Source organism: Aulostomus chinensis, chromosome 8, assembly GCF_037954235.1.
Source record: "Aulostomus chinensis isolate RoL2024-O1b breed Wild chromosome 8, RoL_Achi_v1.0, whole genome shotgun sequence".
Taxonomy (NCBI): Eukaryota; Metazoa; Chordata; class Actinopteri; order Syngnathiformes; family Aulostomidae; genus Aulostomus; species Aulostomus chinensis.
Window position 1 is genome coordinate 21,200,382 of NC_141327.1, and position 22,195 is coordinate 21,222,576.

At 40.9% G+C, this 22,195-nt stretch overlaps 3 protein-coding genes across 8 annotated transcripts; 2 read left to right on the top strand and 1 right to left on the bottom strand.

The window, feature by feature from the left end:
- Positions 1-1,760: 1,760 nt before the first annotated feature.
- On the bottom strand, positions 1,761-17,843 carry prelid1b (PRELI domain containing 1b). 4 transcript variants are annotated; one of them, XM_086211638.1, is made up of 7 exons: positions 17,785-17,843; positions 10,092-10,298; positions 9,204-9,429; positions 8,644-8,757; positions 7,895-7,973; positions 4,854-4,904; positions 3,429-3,556 (listed from the first exon to the last, which is right to left on the bottom strand). In XM_086211638.1, exons 1-6 carry the CDS (start codon positions 17,793-17,795, stop codon positions 4,888-4,890), a joined length of 654 nt encoding a protein of 217 aa, XP_086067764.1. In that variant the 5' UTR covers positions 17,796-17,843; the 3' UTR covers positions 3,429-3,556; positions 4,854-4,887. The 4 variants fall into 4 exon arrangements, with proteins under 4 accessions (XP_086067763.1, XP_086067766.1, XP_086067765.1 ...); XM_086211637.1 differs by lacking the exon at positions 4,854-4,904 and having other exon boundaries at positions 1,761-3,556; XM_086211640.1 differs by lacking the exons at positions 4,854-4,904; positions 17,785-17,843 and adding an exon at positions 12,502-12,631 and having other exon boundaries at positions 1,761-3,556.
- Positions 13,697-15,693, top strand: ndufb6 (NADH:ubiquinone oxidoreductase subunit B). Of its 2 annotated transcripts, none has more exons than XM_086210226.1 (4): positions 13,697-13,970; positions 14,946-15,038; positions 15,285-15,348; positions 15,545-15,693. In XM_086210226.1, exons 1-4 carry the CDS (start codon positions 13,791-13,793, stop codon positions 15,547-15,549), a joined length of 342 nt encoding a protein of 113 aa, XP_086066352.1. In that variant the 5' UTR covers positions 13,697-13,790; the 3' UTR covers positions 15,550-15,693. The 2 variants fall into 2 exon arrangements, with proteins under 2 accessions (XP_086066352.1, XP_086066351.1); XM_086210225.1 differs by having other exon boundaries at positions 13,698-13,970; positions 15,304-15,348.
- On the top strand, positions 17,138-21,779 carry toporsa (topoisomerase I binding, arginine/serine-rich a). 2 transcript variants are annotated; one of them, XM_086211635.1, is made up of 2 exons: positions 17,138-17,304; positions 18,646-21,778. In XM_086211635.1, exon 2 carries the CDS (start codon positions 18,649-18,651, stop codon positions 21,049-21,051), a length of 2,403 nt encoding a protein of 800 aa, XP_086067761.1. In that variant the 5' UTR covers positions 17,138-17,304; positions 18,646-18,648; the 3' UTR covers positions 21,052-21,778. The 2 variants fall into 2 exon arrangements, with proteins under 2 accessions (XP_086067761.1, XP_086067762.1); XM_086211636.1 differs by having other exon boundaries at positions 17,150-17,271; positions 18,646-21,779.
- The last annotated feature ends 416 nt before the right edge of the window (positions 21,780-22,195 follow it).

Genomic DNA, 22,195 nt, shown 5'->3' on the forward strand with positions numbered 1-22,195 from the left:
GAACCTCCCAGTAAGAAAAGAGACCAATAGAGACGGAGGGATTAGGGTGAGTTTAGGGCCAGATATGAGATTATAATTTTAAATGGCGTCATTGAGAAATTAACACGGCGCAGGGCTGGGTAATGTTGAAAAATCTCGAGACTTCTTCTGCATGGTTCTTTTTTTTTTTTTCTTAAAAAAAAAAAAAGACGTGATGTTACGCGTTTTAGTTTTATTTTTCGCCATGTTGAAAACAATTTCATTTCCCAAAAATGTGGTTTACATCCGGTTTTGAATGACAAAGCGTCTCACTTGATAGCACTGAAGTGGCTTGACCATTATCAGTCATGAATTGGCTTGATACAGCATAAACGACACAGTCAATGTAATACTTTTAACATGCGTGTATTTTTCCTACATTTTCTGACTTAAATTTTTTATTTTTAACAGGCCTTGAAAATTGCTATTTTGAAATTCCATGAGTTTCCCAGGTTTTCCATGAACCCTGATTGAATGAGTGGGGGCGGTGCTATATCCAAGTTGGATACCCGGGCCGACACAGCGCCTACTCAGAGAATGTGCGAAGCTTGCGTGATAACACTTAGTCTGAATGCTGAGTGATGGCGGTTATGGAGAATCTTTTCATGATGTGCCTTGAGAAAAAGTTATTTTCTTAAAAAAAAAAAAAAAGAAGCAGAGATTGTACCTATTAAAAAATGCTCTTAATCTTATTAACCCCTTAGAGAGATAACACACTTGAGGGGACTCTTCATTAGACTCCTATCAATATAATTGGTAACTAAGGAGACACGGGGGCTTCATTTTCTCTCCAGAACTGCAGACAAGGTGTGCTATTTGCTTTGATATTGCTGTTGCGCAGAGATTTACTTCAGTGTGTGGGTTTCCTAAGAATATAAAAGCGCAGTGTGATGTTTTTTGGGGGACGCAGACACACACACACACACACACACACACACACACAGAGGAGGGTGGGTGGTGGGATGAAAGAAGAGAGCACAGGGTGATTCATTGAGAAACAAAAAAAACTCCTTCCTGTCCCCGAGCCTGCTGTGCAATGGTGCTTATAACACAAAATATTATTCCTGCCAAATAAATAGTCACTTTTTTAAACCTTCCATGCTGAATAATTAGGAAGAGTTCCTTTATTTAATTTCACATAGCTTTAACTACTTGTAGGTCAGCAGCCTTCATCGTCTTTTCTTCTTCTTCTCAACTTTTATTAAGACACTCTAGGGCATCTTTATTGATCACCCAGAGAGGGTGAGCTGGCTGGGGCGGGGGGTGGGGTGTGGGGGTTTGAGAAAAGATGGTGGGGAGTTGACATACTGTGCAGAGGAGGGAGAGTTCTGTGCCAGAGACCTGTGAATATGTTCCTTTTAGCAGATGTGTAATATGCATTCAGAAGATGTTATATAAGTTCCTTTTTTTTTTTGTTTTTTGTTTTTGTGTGTGTGCGTGTACACGAGTACCTGGTGCTAGCTAAATTTTAGCAAACACTTGACGGTATTGTGTGTGCTCTCATTGTAAGATAATTAAAATGTTTTATACATAAATTTTCTGTATTTTCATTATTGCGAACGAACACGGTCGACACCACCTCCGCAGTTCATACACATTTGAGCAATAAATTTCCATGACTTTGACATCGTTGTGGAAAATTTCCAACATGACGCATCAAGACAGAAATGCACAAAAATAAATCAGGTATGTAGTTGACAGAAAGCAAACATACACTATGATTCAGTTTCCATTACTTTCTGGTTTAATGGTTTTATCAAACTTTTTCAGGACTTTAAACCACCATTTTCAAATTCTTAAGACATTTCCATGTTTTTCAAGTCCGTGCGAACACTGCACCTTGATATCAATACGCAGACGAACAGTCAAAATTCACAGGACTTCCTGTTTGTGAAGTTATGACTAATATGGAATATTCATCTGTTTTTTTTAACGTCACAGATGAACTTTCAGTTACTGTCAGTGAGAAACTGAAAGGAATCAAAACAGCGGTGCAACATAATTTGTCAAATTTTATTCAAGTTCAACCAGAGAAAGAAAATCTTTTCAAAGTAGGTTGAGACTTTATCCTCCTCCTGCAAGATCTCCTGAATGGTGAAACATATTCGATGCAAAGTCCATTTTGGGTTTTACGTTCATCTTGCATTACAATTTCATTGATTTACACGCATACAACTACAAATCTGTAATGCTAAATGAGTCTTAAAAATACATCACAAGAATTATTTTCTTATCAATAAATCCAGTCAATTCCACCTTAAAGGGAATGCAGTCACTGACAGTGGTTCATGAGCTTCACAGGCAGGTTGAAGTGGTCGATTGTCACTATAAGCATTAGTGACAGAAAGATACAGCTTTAATGTTAAATATGAGCATGATGAACCTTTATACAGTCACTTTTGTATCTTTTGAGTTTTAGTGCTGACAGTTCACCTGTACACTGTACTGGTGGGTTACGTAACAGCCTCCTGACCTGGAAGGGCTGTGTTCACATGCAGGTTTGTTCCCTGGTTCTGGGTCTGGCTTCTTCTGAGTATTTACACGAAACAAGAGACTTTCTGCATGGATGATAATATTGATACCAGCCTCCAGGTTTGAGTTTATCTGCACGTAACTTTGATATTACAGCATTTCAGACACTCGGTGACCTCAGCAGTTGAAGATGACTTTGGTTTCTGGCCACGTAAAGAATCTCCATTTTTTGACTGTTGTTGATTATCTTAATAATCAGCATTTTTGTCTCATTCACCCGTTCCCTGCTCAAGTATATCTGGACTTCTTCAAACTAGGCTTAAGGTTTATCCAAACCCAGCATTTAATTTGTCATTTTGCAAGAACTAACAGGTGCATGGCTGCACAGAGAAATCCTGAGCCAGGGGATCTGTTAGGGACCCTTTTAGATTTTAGAGACCTTTCTAAAATAATGCAGAAACATCTACCCACTGCAGTCTTTTCACTTTCATTCTGAGGTGTTATTTAGTTGTCACAGTAGTAATATTTGGTCGAATGAGAACTTTAGGCTGGACAAATGCCTAAAGAGGCAGAGGATCGTGCTTGTGAGTGGTAAACTGACTCAATGGCAAAGTGCAAAACTGTTCCAAGACAATGTGGCATTAAATAAACTTACATTAACAGATGAAATACACGATGAGTTCACAGTCACGGCAGCTGTTCACGCAAGGCAGAAGTCTTCATTCAAAGGTGGAGGACCTGAGACTTGACATCGAAGGAGACAGCACTGACACAGAACTAAGTGTGTCTGATAGTAGAGGAGAGGGAAGCTAACCAGACAGAACTAGTTCATGCAAAAACAAAAAAAAAAACTGTCTGGAGAGTCAAACAGGTCAGAGCAAGATCCCAGCGAAGCTTCAGTCGAGGGGAGATGAAGGTTCATGTCATCTGACCACGCTTCGCCGTCAGACGTACTGCTGGGGTTTCTGTGGGACCGTAGCAGCCGATGCTAGGTTCTTGGCAGTCTCCTTGGCCTTCTCTGATGCATCTTTCCTTGTGTCCCTGAGCAGCCGCTGGGTGGTCTCTCCTGCAAGTCCAGAATGAGCATCCAGAGAGACAAAACAGAATGAGTGGGACATTTTCCTCCAAGAGAGAAAAATACAACTAATGCTGCTCTCTAAGCTGAGAATGTGTCACAGCATGCCAGATAGAACGGTGACAAAACATGAATATAGACTAGAGATGTTCCAATACCATTTTTACTTCCAGATACCGATTCTGATACCAGGGCTTGTGTATCGACTGAGAATTGATCCAATACCAGTGTGTGTTCAATTGTAGAAACTACTGATCATATATGGCTGTGACATGATGACATTATTGTTGTATGACCTGACATCCAGAAAGCTTTGTTCAATCGGCTACTTTGGCGGCCGCCATCCGAGCTACAGCCTTGATACTGGACACGTCACTGGTGTATTGGCGTCTTCCGACTGCTCCATCAGCTAATGCTGCATACTGCAAATCGGTTCTTCTTCATCGCTCTAAAATAATTGTTGCCAATACTGAAGGATAATCGGGCAATTTAGGGTGTGATTCACCCCACCCAACAACTGCAGGGGTGCTCTTTACCCGATGGGGATCTCAACTGATTATCTACCCTAATGCTCCCGGCGTGCGAGGGGTTTAGAGACATAATCTTCACAGTCCTGACAGGATTGGTCGCCTTGATCGACCAGAAATCCTGTAGGCTGACTTGTAGAGAGTTGGAATGTCGAGCAGAAACCCGCATTAACCAGTGAGAGTGAGCTGATTGGGAAGTGTAACGTACTCCATGAACTTAGCGTTAAATGCAGCGGTAGCTTGCATTCGTCCCATTTAAGACCAAGAGTGAAACCTTTTTTTCCCTCCATTCACATGTATAAGCTAAATGTATAAGCCATGCCCTTTGTGACTTTATCCACAATTCTGAACTTTCTTCTGCTTGGCTGTGTGTGTGTGTGTGTGTGTGCGCGCGTGCATGCGTGTGTGTGTGTGTGTGTGTGTGTGTGTGTGTGCGCGCGCGTGCATGCGTGAGTGTGTGTGTGTGCGCGGCCAGCCTTCCCCACACAAGATTTGATGAACAAGCATACGTTTGCTGGAGGCATCATGTTGGATTCAGATCAAATGCCCTGGAACACATTTGTATCAGAGGTCAGATATACCAAGTTGGAAATATCCATTTCTAAGTGCGGTTGAATGCAGGGTGATAGGTCACACGGTATTAGATTGGTGCATATTCAGAGATCCCGCATATTTTTTTTCAACCAGTCCTGGAAATCGGTATCGTAACACCTCTAACGTGGACCTTTGTCTAGAAATGAAAGTTTGTAAGGAAATCTTACATCTGAATGCTGCTCTGACAGCCTGACGGTGGCCTCAACAAGGGCAGCTCACTGTGAAGTACATGTGAGCACAACAAGCGTGTGAGTCACAGTATAACAGAACAATCTCCCTGCCGAGTGAGAGGTGCTTCCAGACAAAGCTTATTTGCTAGGTGCTCTGTCTTGGCGAGTGGCTGCATGCTGGCAGAGGGAGAAACCACTTCACACGTTTGAGGGATGTAACTGTAGGGAGTGAAAAGTGGGAATTCAAAACAATGCACTAATGCTCTACAGCTTATGCTGCTAAAATTAACTAAATTAACATAGTGGTTGATATCATAAAAATATGATGCTGGGAAGCAACGCAACAGATGTCACAACTGGTCCGAACATGCTTGTTTTCTTCACCGACAGCGAGGCAACATAAACCCCACCTGAAAGAAAGGCAACCAGTTTCCCTGCTCGTCACAAAGCTCATTAAAAACTGTAAAATTGCACCATCACAATGTCAGTATTTAAGTTTGGCTGGTAATCTACTTCAATAACACCTGCCTTACAACAGCGCGAGAGGATTTATCCACTAAAGAGAACGTCTGAGTATCAAAAAAAAAAAAAAATACACAGCATTCTCAAGAGAGGTGGGCGTACTGTGGTATCTTAAAATACACTGGACACGTACGCGGAGCATCACGACACTGGGCTGCTCCAGCTGAGTTCTCCTAGGAGATTTTTCAGCAGGATACTCAGTGAAATCCTCCCGTCTGCTTTGCCAGTATTTTTCCACAGACATTATCAGCGTCACTACACTGATTTAATATTTATGGGATGAAATGCGATCTTTCTCTGTAATACAAAACAGAATTTGTCTCTTCTTTCTCCTCTGACTCAAAGTGAGTGAAACTATTTGTAACATGATATGAAAGGTTATTATGGAGCTTAGAAAGCTCAGGAAAAAGTCTTCGCCTCCGTGCAAATGATTCTGCTCAGCTGTGAGTTGTAGGGATGCATGACAAGACAGCACGTCATCAGCTTTGGCAGATGGTGGTCATCTTTCAATATCTTTAAATGTGAGTGTGCCGAACAGGATGAAGCACCGAAACATCGCAAATAAAGATTCGTCTGCAAGTTCAGACAGTGTGCGGGAATTTTTGATTACCCCCCCCCCCAAATATTTCTACATTAACGCCTATTTTTCAGCATAAAATAAAAGTGAATATTTTGTTTTTACACCGATAATATATCAACATGGTAAATGTTGGCAAAATCAGTTAGAAAAGATTACTGCATCTGATATTGGCGATGTTCTTCAACTGTTTTCGAACTTGGATCACCTTTCAGCCAACAGCAATTAAAGTTTTGCTGGTTCAAAGTCTCAACGTCTCCCTGCTTATTTCACAGTTTTGCATCAGTCTTAACTCAGGGCTCTGCTAGCGTTTAATGACAACAGCCGTGCTAATTAAAGTGAAAAGCTGAAAACACATCAGATGAGTACGGCGTCTGACAGCAACACTATCACGAAGGCATCAAATAAAAAAAAACAGCAACCCTATTTTGTTCAGTTGAACATCTACATGAGCTGACAGCCCAGGCACTGACCCGCTGAACCGTTCCACCACTCCGGCTCATCTGAGAAAACATGTTTTGAAGGAAATGCAGAGATGCGCAAATGTATTTTTGTATCAGAAACTGCTGTTGAGTGAGAAGGCTTTCAAAAATAATGTTACGAATTTATGCTGCATGATTATTTGAATTGCAAACACCTACAGAGTTGTAAAACACCAGAAGTAAAAGAGAAAAATTAATTTTTGGAGCGGCACTGCACAGACGTGGCTTTATTTACAAAAATATATATTATTGCAATTTAATTCATTGCAACATTTTTGAAAAGAGAGCTGCACAAATGTTGGTTTATGTCTTTTTCATGCTAGTTAAGAAAGACACAATTCAAACTGATTATTTTAACCTCTCAATCTCAATACTGTACACAATAATAAGACATGCAACATAGAACTACACACTAGCTGCTTCTACAGCAACACTGGATCAACTCAGGAGCTCGGAGCTCTGCTGCTGAGGGTTTCTAGTCCGGGAAGATGAGGGGAGGCTACCTCTACTACACACACGACTGTGTGAGGCATCACGTGACCACCGTGGGCAAGGCCAGGGATGGCAGATGGATGCCCCGCTGCTAACATACTCACCACAACGCTCAGATGCCAATTTCTGCATTGCCATCAACAAAGGGGCGGTGGGACAGAATCACAACAGTGGGAGAATGTCCTTTCAGACAACAGAGCGCTGCATCAGCACAACACACATGTTGTAGAACAACACAAACACTCTTGTCAGGGCCCGATGCCAAACCGGGCCCTGTGTCTCTCTGATGATTAAGACTGAATTTTCTGTTTTGGTTGTCGTGTGTGGCATCGATTTCTGTAGCCGCCATTTATCACTGGTTGGTCATATTATGTTTGTGGAGTATTTTGGCCTCCTGTGTCTTAAGAGGATAGACTGGAAAGTATTTGATAAACATAATTGTACCCAAATAGTTTGCATCAAGGCCTAAATTCAGACGACAAAGCTGCTCACCACTGTGGTTGTCATGGTTTCACGTCCCTTTGCAGTCATTTCAAAAAAAGGAACAAGGACCTTTAGGCTGCACTGAGTGCGTGAAACAACTATTTCCAAGGGAAATAAGTAGGGGCATATTTGTTGGCAATGCTAAGATGATTTACTGGCACACAAAGAAAGCATTCCTCAGGAATTACCACTTCAAACTAACAGTGAAGTTGATTCTTGGGAAAGAAAATTGGCTTTGACGGTCCAGGGCAAACCACTTCGGTTTTTGTTTTGACTGAGGTCACGTCAATAATTCATAAGGAGGTTTGAAGGATGTTTGGACATTCAAGAAAATGTATAATAAATTAAAATTAACATAGTGTACTTATATGAGGAAAGAGCCCTTCTTCCTCTGTGACTTTTCTCTTTTTAAGAAGTGTTTATCTAACTTCTAGTCTTGTTCTTGGATTTGTTTTTCATTTGTGTGGGTGAAGTGTACCTACCCTGTAGGTTTGACAGAGCGTATTCCAGCCCTTTCATGGCTTTCACCTGATTGCTCTTGAAGCGCGCCAACCCAAACTCCTGTAAAGAGACAGAACAGGAAATGGCTTTACATGGAGGAGACATCTGAAAAACAACACTATTCCCTCTCCTTTCCTGTGAGGATATTAGAGCGAGCCTGGCATGTTCTGCAGTTAATAATAACAATTTTAGGCCGACATATTTTTGGCTTCTCCCCTCAAATCTTCCACTTCTTTATTTTGGCATCGGCACACGGGCTCCCATTTCACTGACCTACAAATCAAATTAGAGGCTTGAAAACCGGATTTTGTATGTCCTCCAAGACAAAAAGTAGTGTCTACTTCAACTGAAGTGTGAACCTACATTTAATATCTTACTTATGACAAACTAGTACAAATATGTTGAGGCCGCCCGATTGGATTGACGAGCATTTTGAACTCAAGGTCAACTTCAGTCTCTTCATGATAACCCTGAACTCTCCCTGCAGACGTTAGAACCTCAGAGGTTCTCATCGGTCATCTCAGACATGGTCCTGTCATCATCCAATCACAACGGTCCATCAGACCACACGTCACTTAACGCCACCCTCAGGCACCGTGGCAAAAACTAAAGGATTGAACTCACTGAGGTAAGAATATCTTCCCCTAAGCTGACAGACCTAACTAATATAATTACAAGACTGTAATAAAGTTGTAAATTGCATGGTTCATTTGTTATGGCAGGAAAGTACCTGAATAGGTCTGGAGAAGCCGTAAATGCCCGATGAGATCCACGCCTCCCGTTTGAGCAGGGTGGCGGCCGGCTGCTCCACTGAGTCTTGGAAAACACAACGCTCTTCAACGGACTGACAGAGAGAGACAAGTGTCGACAGGTCAAGGTGCACAAACTCTGACTCTGTCACATTTGAGATCGGAAGAAAAGAACTCAGGTGAAAATATTTCCCATTTGATCTGAATAATTGCGACAGTGATTCAAACAGGAAACAATGCGCTCTCAAATTCTTCCAAGCAGTTTATGTCACTCAACACTTGGACCAGAGCCAGTTTGTTGCTTGGACCGTTAGGTTTCACACAGTGTTTTGAATACTGTATGAGGCACTTCATGCTTCAGTCCCCCTCCTTTCCTTTTGTTTTCTGTTCTTAAACGGAGAAACACCTTCTTCAACCACATTTGGCTGGATAATACACAGACAACCTTCTTTCCACCGGGAAATCCCGACTCGGCAAAGGCATTCTCTAAAATAGTTACAAACATATAAAGTAAGGAAGCGCAGAGAGTCAGAAACCTCACCATGAGAGTTGTGTGGTTGAGGTTCCAGGTGTAGGTGGTCAGGCTCCTGTTGACAGGGTCAACGATGGAGTCCTCCACGATGTATACCGATCGAGACATGCCAGCAGGGAAGAAACGCTCCGCCCAGCGAGGAAGCCGATTGGTCTTCATTAGGAGGCGCCTGGAGAGAAGCTTGTGGTCCGCAGTCACCTCACGGTACACAACATCCTCTGTGAGAACATGCGTGCTGATCCGTACACACACACACACACGCAGCCACGCCAGCCAGGCGGTTGGTTTGTGGTTAGTTTCCAGTTTCATATCTGCTTGTGATTCATTTTAATTCTGTTCAAAACTGCGGCCCGTTTTCACACACTATTTCCTAAAATTTGAATTTGTGTTCTCCTGAAGACGTTTGTGTGCAAACAGGGTCTCTTTTAAATGTATGCCATGGTGTTTAGAAAATATCTGTATCGAATTACCACTAATGTCTTTAATTACCTTGTGCTGAGGTCAGTTTGGCTTCTCTGAAGTGAATTTTGCAATTCAGTTCCTTTATTGTGTGACCTCAATTATGCAGGAGAACATTTTTGTGGAAGGGACTCAACATTTGAGTGAAAACACTCTTTTATTTGATTTTATCTCAGTGAAATAACAAGATTTGTGCAGTTCCTTCATCAGAATGATACTAGAAACACTCCCGTTCCCCACTGTCCTCTTTTAGTTCGCATTATGGAAATGAATTTCAACAATATCAGAATGAAATTATGTCAAAGATACAGAGGTTATCATTCTTACTGTCATTCTATGTGAAACAAAAAGGGTTTTGTTGTCAGTTTAGTCATTCAGCTAAAAACCAGTTTTGATACTGAAATGACAACACGGGATAATATGACAATCATAGGATACCTGAATGGGTTAGGATACCTCTGCCAAAATGCAGAGACAACATGGTCCCAAGTGCTGCTGATGTCCGTTTTACTACAGAAGTACTTGACCATTCTTCTCTTTCTGGTGAGCAGAGTGGCCTGGAGCTGGAACCATGCGGTCACTTGCTTCGATGACACCAAACAATGAAAAGCTGTTCGCTGACTCCATCCAAAGTCTTCCACAATCCTGCAAAGAGGAAAAAGCTTGAACAAAGCTACACTGACAAGAATCAGTCAAACGCACAACAGATCATTTCAATAATTCATGTAAAGTTGAAAGACTTGAGACATCTATAAACAGACATATATAAGCGACAGACAAGAGAGTTTGCAAGGAGTATATGAGTAATGCAAGCGGGAACTGCGGCAGTAACCACAACGAGCTAAAGTAGCAACCTAAAATTGGTGAGCCCATGAACTGTTCCGCTACACGGAGCTACTGAGATGGAGAACGTAAGGAAGAGCAAGTGGCCCACATTCAATGGACAGGCAGATGAAGAATACGTACACATATTAGCAGTAATTTAAATTATTATCAATGAATAGACGTCTAAGAATAGATGTCGACTGGACGTCTATTGGACAGCTAAGAATAGGCACATTTTAGCAGTTATTTGAACGTCTATGTTGAGGTAGGACATGTTATGTGTATAACTGTGCTTCTGTACTGATTCATTTTGTTGTAGTTACCACTGGCATCCCACCAGGGGTCACTGTCGAGTTTGTCTTTTGCCTTGAGCGAAAAAGAAAAGACGCTTGTTCTCTAGAGAGCTCGAGTGGGACTGATTAGTATGACTCTTGGCAAACAGGGTTATCCATCTGCCTGCCAACAGGTTATGGGCCCAGGCTAGGGCAGATAAGAGGGTTTGCTAGGAGTACATGTGTAATGCAAGCGGGAACTGCGGCAGTTAACACAACGAGCTAAAGTCGCAAGCTAACATCGGTGAGCCGAGGAACTGGTCAGCTACACGGAGCAACTGAGATGGAGAACGGAAGGAAGAGCTCGTGGCCCACATTCAATGGACAGGCAGATGAAGAAGAATAAATACACATATATTAGTGGTTATTTTAATTATTACATTATTATCTATCTAAGAATAGACGTCTATTGGACGTCCAAAAATCGACGTCCATTGGATGTCTAGACGTCTATAAATAGAGGAATATAAGCGGTTATTTGAACCTCTGTTGAGGTAGGACATGCTATATGTATGACTGTGCTTCTGTACTGATTCATTTTGTTGTAGTTACCACTGAGATCGCACCAGGGGTCACTGTCCAGTTTGTCTTTTGCCATGATGAGGGGAAAAGAAAAGACGGTTGTTGATCTCCAGAGAGCTCGTGTGGGACTGATTGGTAGATTCTTATCAAACGAGAGTTGTCCATCTCTGCGGCAGGAGTGTAGAGCCTGCCGACAGGTTATGGGCCCAGAGTACGACGGATAAGAGAGTTTGCTAGGAGTACATGTGGAATGCAAGCGGGAACTGCGGAAGTTACCACAACCAGCTAAAGACGCAAGCTAACATCGGTGAGCAGAGGAAACGGCCGCTACACAGAGCTACTGAGATGGAGAACGGAAGGAAGAGCAAGAGGCCCACATTCAATGGACAGGGATATGAAGAAGAATTAAAAAAAACGAATATTAGTGGTTATTTAAATCATTATTATAAATATTAATGAATAGACGTATTTGAGCGGTTGATGAAACGTCTTAGATTAGAGTCTACAAAGACGTCTATTAGCAGTTACTTGAACGTCTAACTTAAGACGTCTATAAATAGACGTATATATGTTAACATGTGAGTATTCCCTTGATTGTACGAGTGAAATGTTTTCTTTTTGTTTTGTTTCAGAGGCAAACCTATGTTGAAGCAGGTATGAACTGATGAACGATAACAGCCAATAAGATGCGCTGTAGGTGACACATGACGTGTTTAAATCAATAGGTGTGTTTAATAAAGTCTCACTGAGAGAGTGAGTTGTACCTGTCAAGACGAACTGATGCCTCACTGTGTGTTCTTCCGTTATTATTCGCAGTATTAATACGGTGTTTTAACTAGCAAGCTAATTTGGCTGCTAATGATATATTGTAGTTAGCTACAAGGCTAGATAACCTGTTCACTTACTGTACTTATTTATATATTTGCCATGATACTGTGATATTAAGAAGGACTGATAGCTGCTGCATATCGTAGTCATGGCAATTTGAGTATTTCACAGCTGTATTGGATGACAATTGCTACTGCATGACAGTTAGCGAGCTAGCCTCGATGCTAGGGGAAAAGTCACTGAAACGCTCTTGACATCCCGGAAACAAGAGTCTTACCTGATACCACACGATGTCTTTGCAAATGAAAAGCTCGTTTATTAAATATCCACAGAGTGAGTACCTGTCGTATGCTTTTAGCCCGCAACTCAACGAAGAAAACAATTTACATCCATCATGTTTCTGTCAAACAGTCGTGGTTGGTAAGTCTTCTTCGTGCGATGATGACGACTTGCCACCAAGCGGAAGACTACCGCCCTCTACTGTTGAGTTCTAGAGAACTGTTTTTATCGCCCATTCCCTCCTGCTTTTCAACAAACGTTTTACGGCTCAGTCAGGTTTTGTTTTAGTACAATTACTACGTTACGTTCCTGTTCATTAATTAATGAGTACCAACATGACAGGTTGTCTTTGAAGAGATACCTCACATGTTCCGCCTGGGTGCTTCCCAAAGAGACAGAGTTGAATTTTTTTTGAGTGAGCCAGACGAATTTAATCCTACTATTCATGCACTATTCCAGTGGTTGTCTCTCTCTCACATCTGGAAGAATCTTGTTCACATGCCCTCCTATAGTATCCTTGACTCTATCTCTCTCTCCCGCTGTTCCTTGATTTTACTTCTTTCAAACCACTTGCTACAATTTATGTTTCCACATTTAAAAAAGTTGTATCACTCTATCTTCTAGGTTTAACAACCTTTTTTTTCACTCCATTACCAATATATTTAATAATTCTTGGAGTTTATACTGCAATCTAGTGACTGAAATGTACTACTAGAATGATTTAATGATAACTTTCTGCTTTTTCACTCATATCTGTAGCCTAATATAGTTCAAGAATCAATTTCATATCAAATGTTATATTACTGGCAGTGAACTATCAATTTTGCAATAATAAACTAAGAATAATTCTCTTTGCATGAGCTGTGATTTATGTTGACATACTGTACTATAGTCCATTTACAATCATCATCAAAAAAAGAAAGATACATTGTTAAATGACTAAGGAAATAGACAAAAACAGATTATTCTCATTTACAAGTGTTAAATTGCATATTTTTTCAATGCTTTAAGGTTTTTGATTTTAGATGTGTATTTTTGATTTATGCAAAAAAAAATCAAATTATACTAATATTGTTATTAAGAAACGAATGTACCAATCAGAAAAAAACAACTGAAAAACCTTTGAGTTAAGTCAGTCAGGTAAATTCAGCCATAAAACTTCAGAATACATGATAATCACACTAACCTCACTGCATGCGCACGTTATCATCCGGTCCAGCAGGTGTCGCACTAAAACTTCTTGAACAGTTCAAACTGTACCACATTTCCTCTTTGTTACTGAGGAAGAACGGAAAGTGCCCTCCATAGTGTCATTGTAGGTCTGTTGAGGTTGAATGTTCAGTAATAAACAATGCCTGGGTACACGCCAGACGAGAAGCTGCGTTTCCAACAGCTCTTTAAGCTCCGAAGGCAGTGGCTGAAGGACCAGGAGCTAAGCCCGAGGGAACCCGTGTGTCAGACTAAACCACCTGGTCCCATCGCCAGGTTTTGGGCAGGCTTCTTAGAGCCCAAAAGCCTATGGAGGCTTTACGTGAGTGCAGCTAACGTTAGCTAGCCATCAAAACAGCTAGCTACGTGCGAAGCAAACTGGACAGTTTTAATAGTGTAACCAGTGTTAGCTATATTAACATGTATATGTGTAGAGCTAATTTAGAGCCAAAATATGTTGCTACCTTATAGACTGTTGACTGCGTCCACTAGCTAACAAGTATGGAATGTGCAAACTGATTGAGATTTTTTGACGCTACTTGTTTTTATTGATGGCTTAAATATTCTGCAGGCACTGGTTAAGAAAAGTAGTATTAATCAGAATTCAGTGCATTTTGTCTATTCAGATGTTTGAATTTGAATCATATTTTTTCCTACAGGCCACCTAATGACCGGTACAAAATACAAGTACAAAAGAAATCCAATTACCAGAATATGAACCGAAATAAACCCCAAATGATTGTTTGCTTGAACCATCATCTCCCTGTAGTGAAGACTTTTAGAATAGTGCCTGAATGAACTGTTACTATTATTTTGTCAATTCTCAGCAAATGGATGAATATAAACCTTTATTTCTTTCTCTAGAATCAGTTGTTAAGAGAATTTTAATGATGCACTTCAATGTACCAAATAAGTCTACAATCTGTCAATTGCACAATACCAGTAATCAGTAAAAAACATAAATATTTTCTGGTTCTAGCTCATCACACATGAGTATGTGCTGCTTTTCTTTGTGTTATAATACTGCTAATTGAATTGCTTTGCATGTTGGAGTGTAGCTTGGTCCTGTGATGGGTATTTCTCATATGTTTCCTGAAAATTGATACAGACCAAAAGTACATCTCCTTAAATAAATGGGAAAAAAAAGTCTTGAGGAAAAAGATAATTAATTCTGTTCAGAGATGACTTCTTTATCATGAAGTGATGGGAAATCAAGCTTTGACATAAGGAAGGATTAACACTCATCGTCATTGTGTACTATTCTTTATTGATCATTCTTACATGTCTCTCCTTGCAGACCTACAAAGTGTACCAAGGGGGAGTGTTCACATTAATGCGGTTGCTGATACCTGCTTGGGTTGTCCACTACTGTGTGAAATACCACATAGATGTAAGTGAACAGAAAGTTCTTAAAATTACATGTGATATTTTACCTGAGGAAAGAACAGAATTGAGAGCCTAACCTTATGTTCTGAGTTGCGTATACACTTATATCTGCTCTTTAAGTCAATGTAGACACAACATTAATGTTGGTCATGCAAAATACATCGCTCACTAACACTTCCTCAGTTGAAACAGATGTTCTTTCAAGTTTGTGAATGTGACAGTGTTTTGATTCGAAGACCTACTTTTTAAGATGTACCTGTCCCTCACAGAAAAGGCCATATGGTATTGTGGAGGTGAAACCCAAGCTGTTCCCGGTAAGCATGACTCTTATTCACTCTAACATTACAATTTCACTTTCACGTTTAATGTTGAGCCTTTTCATTTCTCAACATACAGCTGTATGAGCAGAGATAGGTCTGATTGTTCTACAGTGTGATGTATCACTAACAGGTTTCTGTCTTTAAGGTAAAGAGATATTTCTAATATTTTATACTTTTTGTGTGTTTTAAGGGTGATACCATTCTGGAGACAGGGGAAGTTATCCCAGATTTCCCTGAGGTCCATAGTCATCATTGAAAGACTTCGATATTTACCTTCAGTTTCTGTTGTGAAAACTGTATATGCCATTAAAATATAATAAAGTCATTTATTAGCATGGATTTGATTTTTTTTTTTTATGGAGGAGAAAAAAGGCCACGTGGGATTTTCTCAAATTAAAAAAAAAATACATGAATTGTAAGAATATAATCACAATTTTGAGTATGAAGTCAAAATTAGAATATTAGAGGTAAATGTGGCTCCATCTACAGTGCAGACTATAAATGCTTTGCTCCTTTTGCAAGTAAGAGTTTTTATTTCTGTATTTATTAATATTTCCAGATGTCAGTTTAAAGGGGAATATGTTTGTCAAATGCACCTCAATAAGGTTGGTCCCCTCTTGATGCATGTCTTCAAAGCAGGTTACAGGAATGGGAGGAAATTCAAGGAACATTAATTCCAATGTTTTTATATACTGGTGCGTCCACACCTTCTTTGATTATATCAGCTGAAGTATGATGGAATGTTTATCCTATTAGTGTGGTTCTCTTGTATGTATGAACCAAGTCAGCCAGACCGATGCCACCTGTTCGGTAATGTTTTGTGGTAGTCATGTAGTTGTGAATTTGGTTGGCTTCAATGTTCGAAACTAAGTCAAAGAGAGGACATGTAAGCATTAACACAAACGACAAGTGTAAAATGATGAGCTGTGTGTGAAGCAGTACAGTAGTTTTACACTGACAGAAGCAAAGACAGCACCTTCATTGTAAATGTATCCATAGATTTTCCATCCATCGATGTAGAGGTCACACAGTGAGGAAGGCATGATTTTCATAACACGGTATTTCCTCCGTGGCATTGTAGTGCTGTGGTTTGCACTGCTGCCTCATGGCCAGAAGGTACAGGGTTCGAGCCCTGGATATTTGTGTGTGGAGTTTGCATGTTCTCCCTATGGTTCTCTTTGGGTACTCTGGCTTTCTCCCACAGTCCAAAGACATCAAGAGGGGACAAGGCTGATTGATACTCTAAATTGACCATAGGTGTTGCTGTGAGAGCAAATTGTTGTCTGTCTATATGTGTTGGCCCTGTGATGGACTGGTGACCTGCCCAGGGTGAACCCTGCCTCTTGCCCAAAGGCTGCTGGGATAGGCTCCAGCTCCACCATGACCCATAACAGGATAAGCAGTTGAAAATGGATGAATGGTGTTTCCTCTAAATGACCACATGGATATAATTCAGGTGAGTCTGTTTGTGGTACTTTCAGTGTTGTTAGCTTTGAGTTTTGTATTTGAACCTACAGTGATGGAGTAAGATTCATGAAGTACACATTATGTAATTATATTTTAAATATTGTATTAAATATCCAACTTTTAAGATAACCCCGAACAAATTAACCATACATTGTATGTTAGCTCATATTACCCTAAAACATTCCTGTTTTAACTGATTTACGGTTACACAAAAAAGGAAATTATTAAAATCTTTTATCCTTACGTTTGACTGTGAACATGTGAACTGTGCTTTTATTCTGAAGGGCGGAAATGTACTGCTGCTGTAAAATTATGAAACGTCAATAATGTAGGGTAGGACATAAAAGGAGTGCTAAGTAAAGAAGCTACTCTTGGGTTTTGTTTCGATGTGCTTCGGATTAGAAACATGCTGACGTAAACTGGGTTCTACAAGAGGAGCAGGGCTAATCGGTAGTTATCCACATACGTGACTGAAAGTCAGAGGTAAAATTCACATAACTTTTCTCAAACGTCGTAACTACCAGAAGAGAATCTCGCCAGTTAGCGTTAGCTGTATAACCTAGCTAGCTAACTTAAGCTAACCCAAGTTCATCCGTTTGTAAACGGGAGAATACCATGTCGACAACTGCTAACATCAACGTAGCTCTCTTTTTTTGAACCCTCTGGGTTGTTAATACAATATTAGCTTTTAAATTTTCATAAATTTGTACGAACGTTAAATCATTACGTGGAAGCAAAACAGACAGTGGGAGCAAAGCACTGTATTAGCCTAACCTGCTAAGCTAACTATCCGTAAACATGGCGGTTTAGGAATATACGAAGAAGTCGAGGTGGGAGTAAAATTGTCTTCAATGGCGTCATGGTATTAATATTTTAAACTGAGCATTGAATAATTGCGCGGCGTTACTGTATGGAATCTTGTAACAGTGAATAGTCATGATGTATAGCCTCTGAAGTACTTACAATTTCATCATTAGTAACGAGTTTGCTGCACTTTGCACTGCCAGACCAGCTGTGCACAGTTGGATTAAACACCAGTTATACACGTTACAAAACCTTGTCATGTTTACAGTTGCTTTCATGTGCGGAGGGCGACGGTAGCAGGATGTGCTCCGTGTGTGAGGTTTTATGAGGCTAAACAATGCAGACATAATTATATATCTTGTATTATAAAAGAAATGTACATTTTCAGCGTTTTCATTCGAAGTAGTAAGATGAAGAATACACAAAGGAACCCTATCAGTAGTACTAATTCAGAATTCACCACCCTTATCTGTGGTTTAGATAGATTTTTATGCAGTGTACATGGTCATCAGACATCAGCAGTCGTCCTCCATCCATCATGGTCTTTGGCAGGTATTGTGCCTGGCCCCATGAGAGGCCCACCTCTAGCTGCTCTGCCTTATTGGAACACGTGATATTTTCAGACAAATAGCAGGATGTAGACCTAAGTGAAAACATTTGAACCTGCTGCATGAAAGCTATTTGGAGGTGTGCGCGCTTTTGATCAGGAAGATATTCTTTTTTTGTGTCATTACATGTTTAAATTCTGCTTGAATCAAGAATTTCAGTGTTCAACTGAGCAGCACACAGTTCAACAATAGTCGTCCTTCACAGAACTTGTGCTTGTGGTTGTGACATTATGGGAAAGAAAGGCAACACAAACAATGTTGTTTTTACCCGAGACTTACTTCAAATTAGCTCTGCGTAGTAAAAAAGTGAGAGTAGATGGTGTGCCAGCCCCGGTTTCCTCTTTATGTCCTCATCATGAACAATTTAAGACTTTTCATGTTAAATCTAATTTTTTTGTTTTTGTTTTAACAGATCATGTCAGCAATCAAGATTGCCCTGCAGCAAAGCCAAAAGAAGGATAGAAGGAAAACCTCTGAGGCAATGTCTGCAGAAGTGTCCCCAGACTCTAAGTGTCCAATCTGTTTGGATATATTTAACAATATTTCTTACTTGGACATTTGCCTGCACAAGTTCTGCTTTCCTTGTATTCACGAGTGGTCCAAGAACAAGGCTGAGTGTCCACTCTGCAAACAACCATTTAATTCAATATATCACAGTATAAAATCAGAACAAGACTATAAGAAATATGACCTGCGGCCCACAGATAATGGCTCTTTTGGGACTTTTGGAGGAGTGCGATTTAGATATCGCACAACAGTTACAGGGGTACGTCGGCAGATACAGCGAATGACCTCTCCACCCCCAGATAATGGAGTAATGTTTGAAGCCGCGATGAATCCTCCCCTTCAGCGGCGTTATGTCAGGCGTATGATGACGAGGATGGCAGCTAGGAGGAGAGCTGCAGTTGAAGGCAGGGAAGTACACAATGTCACAGAGCAAGAAATGGTTAACTTCAGAAGGGAATTGTACCGACAAGGGGTAAAGGTTCGGACTGTTCGGGATGGTGGGCGATCCCGAGACACCTCTGCTGCATTTTACCGAAGAAATCCTGCCTGCCTTCATAGACTTGTCCCCTGGTTAAAAAGGGAACTTGTGGTGTTGTATGGGGCCCATGGTTCTTTGGTCAACATAGTCCAACACATCATCATGTCACGTATTACAAGTTTGGATATGGAGGATGGAGCTATACAAGAGGAGCTCAGGCCTTTCCTTCAGGGCCGAACAGAGCATTTTCTGCACGAGTTCATCAGTTTTGCGAAGTCCCCCTTCAATATGGAAGCTTATGACCAGCATGCTGTTTATGACTGCCCAGCCCCTTCCTCAAATGAAGACAGCAGCTCTAATTCATCTGTAATAGCCATCTCAGAGGATGAAGAAAACTCTATGGATTTGGAACCTCCCAGGACCCCAGGATACTCTACATCTACTCTTGGTAATTCACTATGGGATGATGAGACACCTGGGCCATCTTATTCTACAACAGCAGAGATAGCCAGGACAGAAAGGCTGTCTGTCCAAGACCCTGACTCAGATAGCAGTTTAGAGGAAGAAATGCAAGAGTTTGGGGCTTCTTCACACATGAGGCATAACCACACAGACCTGACTCAGGGTGAAGGTAACGATGAGTGTGTCACTTCAGACAGTGAGGACTGTGTGATTGTAGGCTTTGTTAAGCCAACTGCTGAGAGGACTCCTGAGCTGGTGCAACTGTCTTCTGACTCTGAAGAGTCTGATGATGCTAAAGAAGTGCCTCATCCACCTCAACACATCCGCTTCACCAGTCTTAGTCCAGCTTCACACAGTAGTGATCCTGCTGCTGCTGCTGCAGAAAGTATGGAAACTAACCATCATCATTTGGGTTCAGAAGAAAAAAGTAGGTCCTCCTCCAAATCTGGTAGACACAAGAAATCCAGTAAGTCAGAAAGAAAAGGCAAATATCACAGTACTCGCAGATCACGGGACAGAAACCATAGGAGGAGGAGGTCGAGAAGCAGGAGCCCAATGACTTGGCAGAGTTGTAGCAGCCCTGTCTCCAGAGAACTGGGTGGTTCCTATTCTAGTAGCAAAGACTTCAGCTACTCAAACTGCGGTAGCAAATATAAAAGAAAAGAAAGGGATTATAGCCACAGTTCACCACCACCGAGCTATCAGGTGTATAGCCGTTACAGCCAAGAGAGAGATGATTGTAGGACGCATTACAAGGAAAAGCGTTCCTACTATTCCAGCAGCCAGAAGCATTCTGATCGACGCGCCTACTCTCGGTCCAGGAGCCACAGTATAGACTCAAGGCGGCGCGACAGGAGGCACTCTCGTTCAAGGACTAATTCTAGCAGTTGCTCCCCTTCAACAAAAGGATCTCACCACGACAAGCCTGGTGGGAAGAGGAAGCACAAAACAAGGCATTTGGAGGAGCCGTGCAGAAACACAGCTCCTAGCTCATGTGCTGAAGGGGACTCTTCATTAGTACAAACCAAACATAAAAAGAGCAAAGAGAAGCGTCATAAAAAGTCAAAGGAGCAATCAAGGAAGAGCAGTAGAAGCCTCAGCGTGGAACTTGTCAAAGAGGATAATTACCCCGACCGAAGCAGACGGCACCATAAGAAAAAGAAGAAACACAAGAAGAAAAGCAAAAGGCACAAGAGTATCGAATGCACAGAGAAACATTCACCTTCGCTTATTATTACCATTGATAGTGACAGTGATCATTCTGCCAATGACCTCGTCACTGAGACCAGTCCTGCTAATACACACCACCCCATCAATGATGCCACACATTTGCAGGGAGGCATCACCCCTCCAAGGTCTCCAGTGTCATGATTGGGTGTGTTTGGAACTCACTGAGTGCACCTCAGCTGCTAATACCTGCCAGCAGTATTTTAAATCAGATCAATGTTTAATGTATTGAAGGTTGTGGTGGATGTCCACCTGCTTTTATACTCTGCCACAAGTATTCACAGGACGATGCCAAGATATGATCACTTCAGCGGAACGTATGACAAACATTGTTTCCTGCATGTGCCGCTATTTACAAGGTTCAGTGGAAAAACAAAGGCATTTTTCACTTCTTGTGCTATTTAAAGAAGTCATTTGTGTTCTCAGGGATAATGATTTGTGATTTTTTTTTTATCTTGTAAAGTCGGCTATGAACCTGAGATCAGAATTCAGCTGACGTTTGGACTTTCAACTGAGCTCTTTTGTATTAAATTGTGTTTAAAAACAAATGATAACAGAACATTGTGAAGTATTCTTGTTATGTTACTTTTCTGGCTATCCCAAAAATGACCGGCCTCCGTCAGTCTGATAACATTATTTAAAGGATGTTGTCACGATGTACTCATGGACATTTCAGTGGTAAACTACATATTCTATTTTGCTACAAATGGAATGGGAAAGTGCTGAACTATTAGTCTTCCTATTGTGGGGGACTTGAATGCAATATAATATGTTGATGATCTAAACACTTCCTATATTTTTAACATGTAGATCATCAAATTCATTTTGAATAAATTCTGAATTTTGGTTGTCACAGCAAATGCCTCTGAAAGCTCTAACTGTTTGAAGACCTTTCCATTACCATTCACTCTGCCCTACCTACACTATAAGGGCTGACATCATACTAGGAACTACAATATTTAAAAGCCAGGAAAACATGATTATTTAAAACAGTGAGGTGTGTGGCCTGTGTATGGATTCCTGGCATTGTCTATTTAATAGATTTCAGAACACTGAACATTTCAAGACCCCCATCAGTTGAGGAATGTTGGCATAGATGCGCTGCACCCTGGTTTGTAAATGGTTTGATTATTTTACTACTATTTTGAGTTCAACAGTGGGCTGCGTAGAATTTAAAAAATATGCCATTATGTTTTCAACATGATTTTTTTCCGTATCTTGTAAGTAATCCTTAGTTGTTTTCCCCCATCACTATATTAAAGTAATAGATACATTCTTAACTTACTAT

What these genes read in the sequence shown, in the direction of transcription:
- ndufb6 (XM_086210225.1), top strand. Translation starts at nt 13,791, where the DNA reads ATGCCTGGGTACACGCCAGACGAGAAGCTGCGTTTCCAACAGCTCTTT. An exon ending in AAAGCCTATGGAGGCTTTAC is followed by an intron (nt 13,971 to 14,945) that starts GTGAGTGCAGCT and finishes CTCTCCTTGCAG; the next exon opens with ACCTACAAAGTGTACCAAGG. An exon ending in GTGTGAAATACCACATAGAT is followed by an intron (nt 15,039 to 15,303) that starts GTAAGTGAACAG and finishes TGTCCCTCACAG; the next exon opens with AAAAGGCCATATGGTATTGT.
- prelid1b (XM_086211637.1), bottom strand. An exon ending in TCAACCACACAACTCTCATG is followed by an intron (nt 8,758 to 9,203) that starts GTGAGGTTTCTG and finishes TCTCTCTGTCAG; the next exon opens with TCCGTTGAAGAGCGTTGTGT. An exon ending in CGCTCTGTCAAACCTACAGG is followed by an intron (nt 3,557 to 7,894) that starts GTAGGTACACTT and finishes CTGGACTTGCAG; the next exon opens with GAGAGACCACCCAGCGGCTG.
- toporsa (XM_086211635.1), top strand. Translation starts at nt 18,649, where the DNA reads ATGTCAGCAATCAAGATTGCCCTGCAGCAAAGCCAAAAGAAGGATAGA.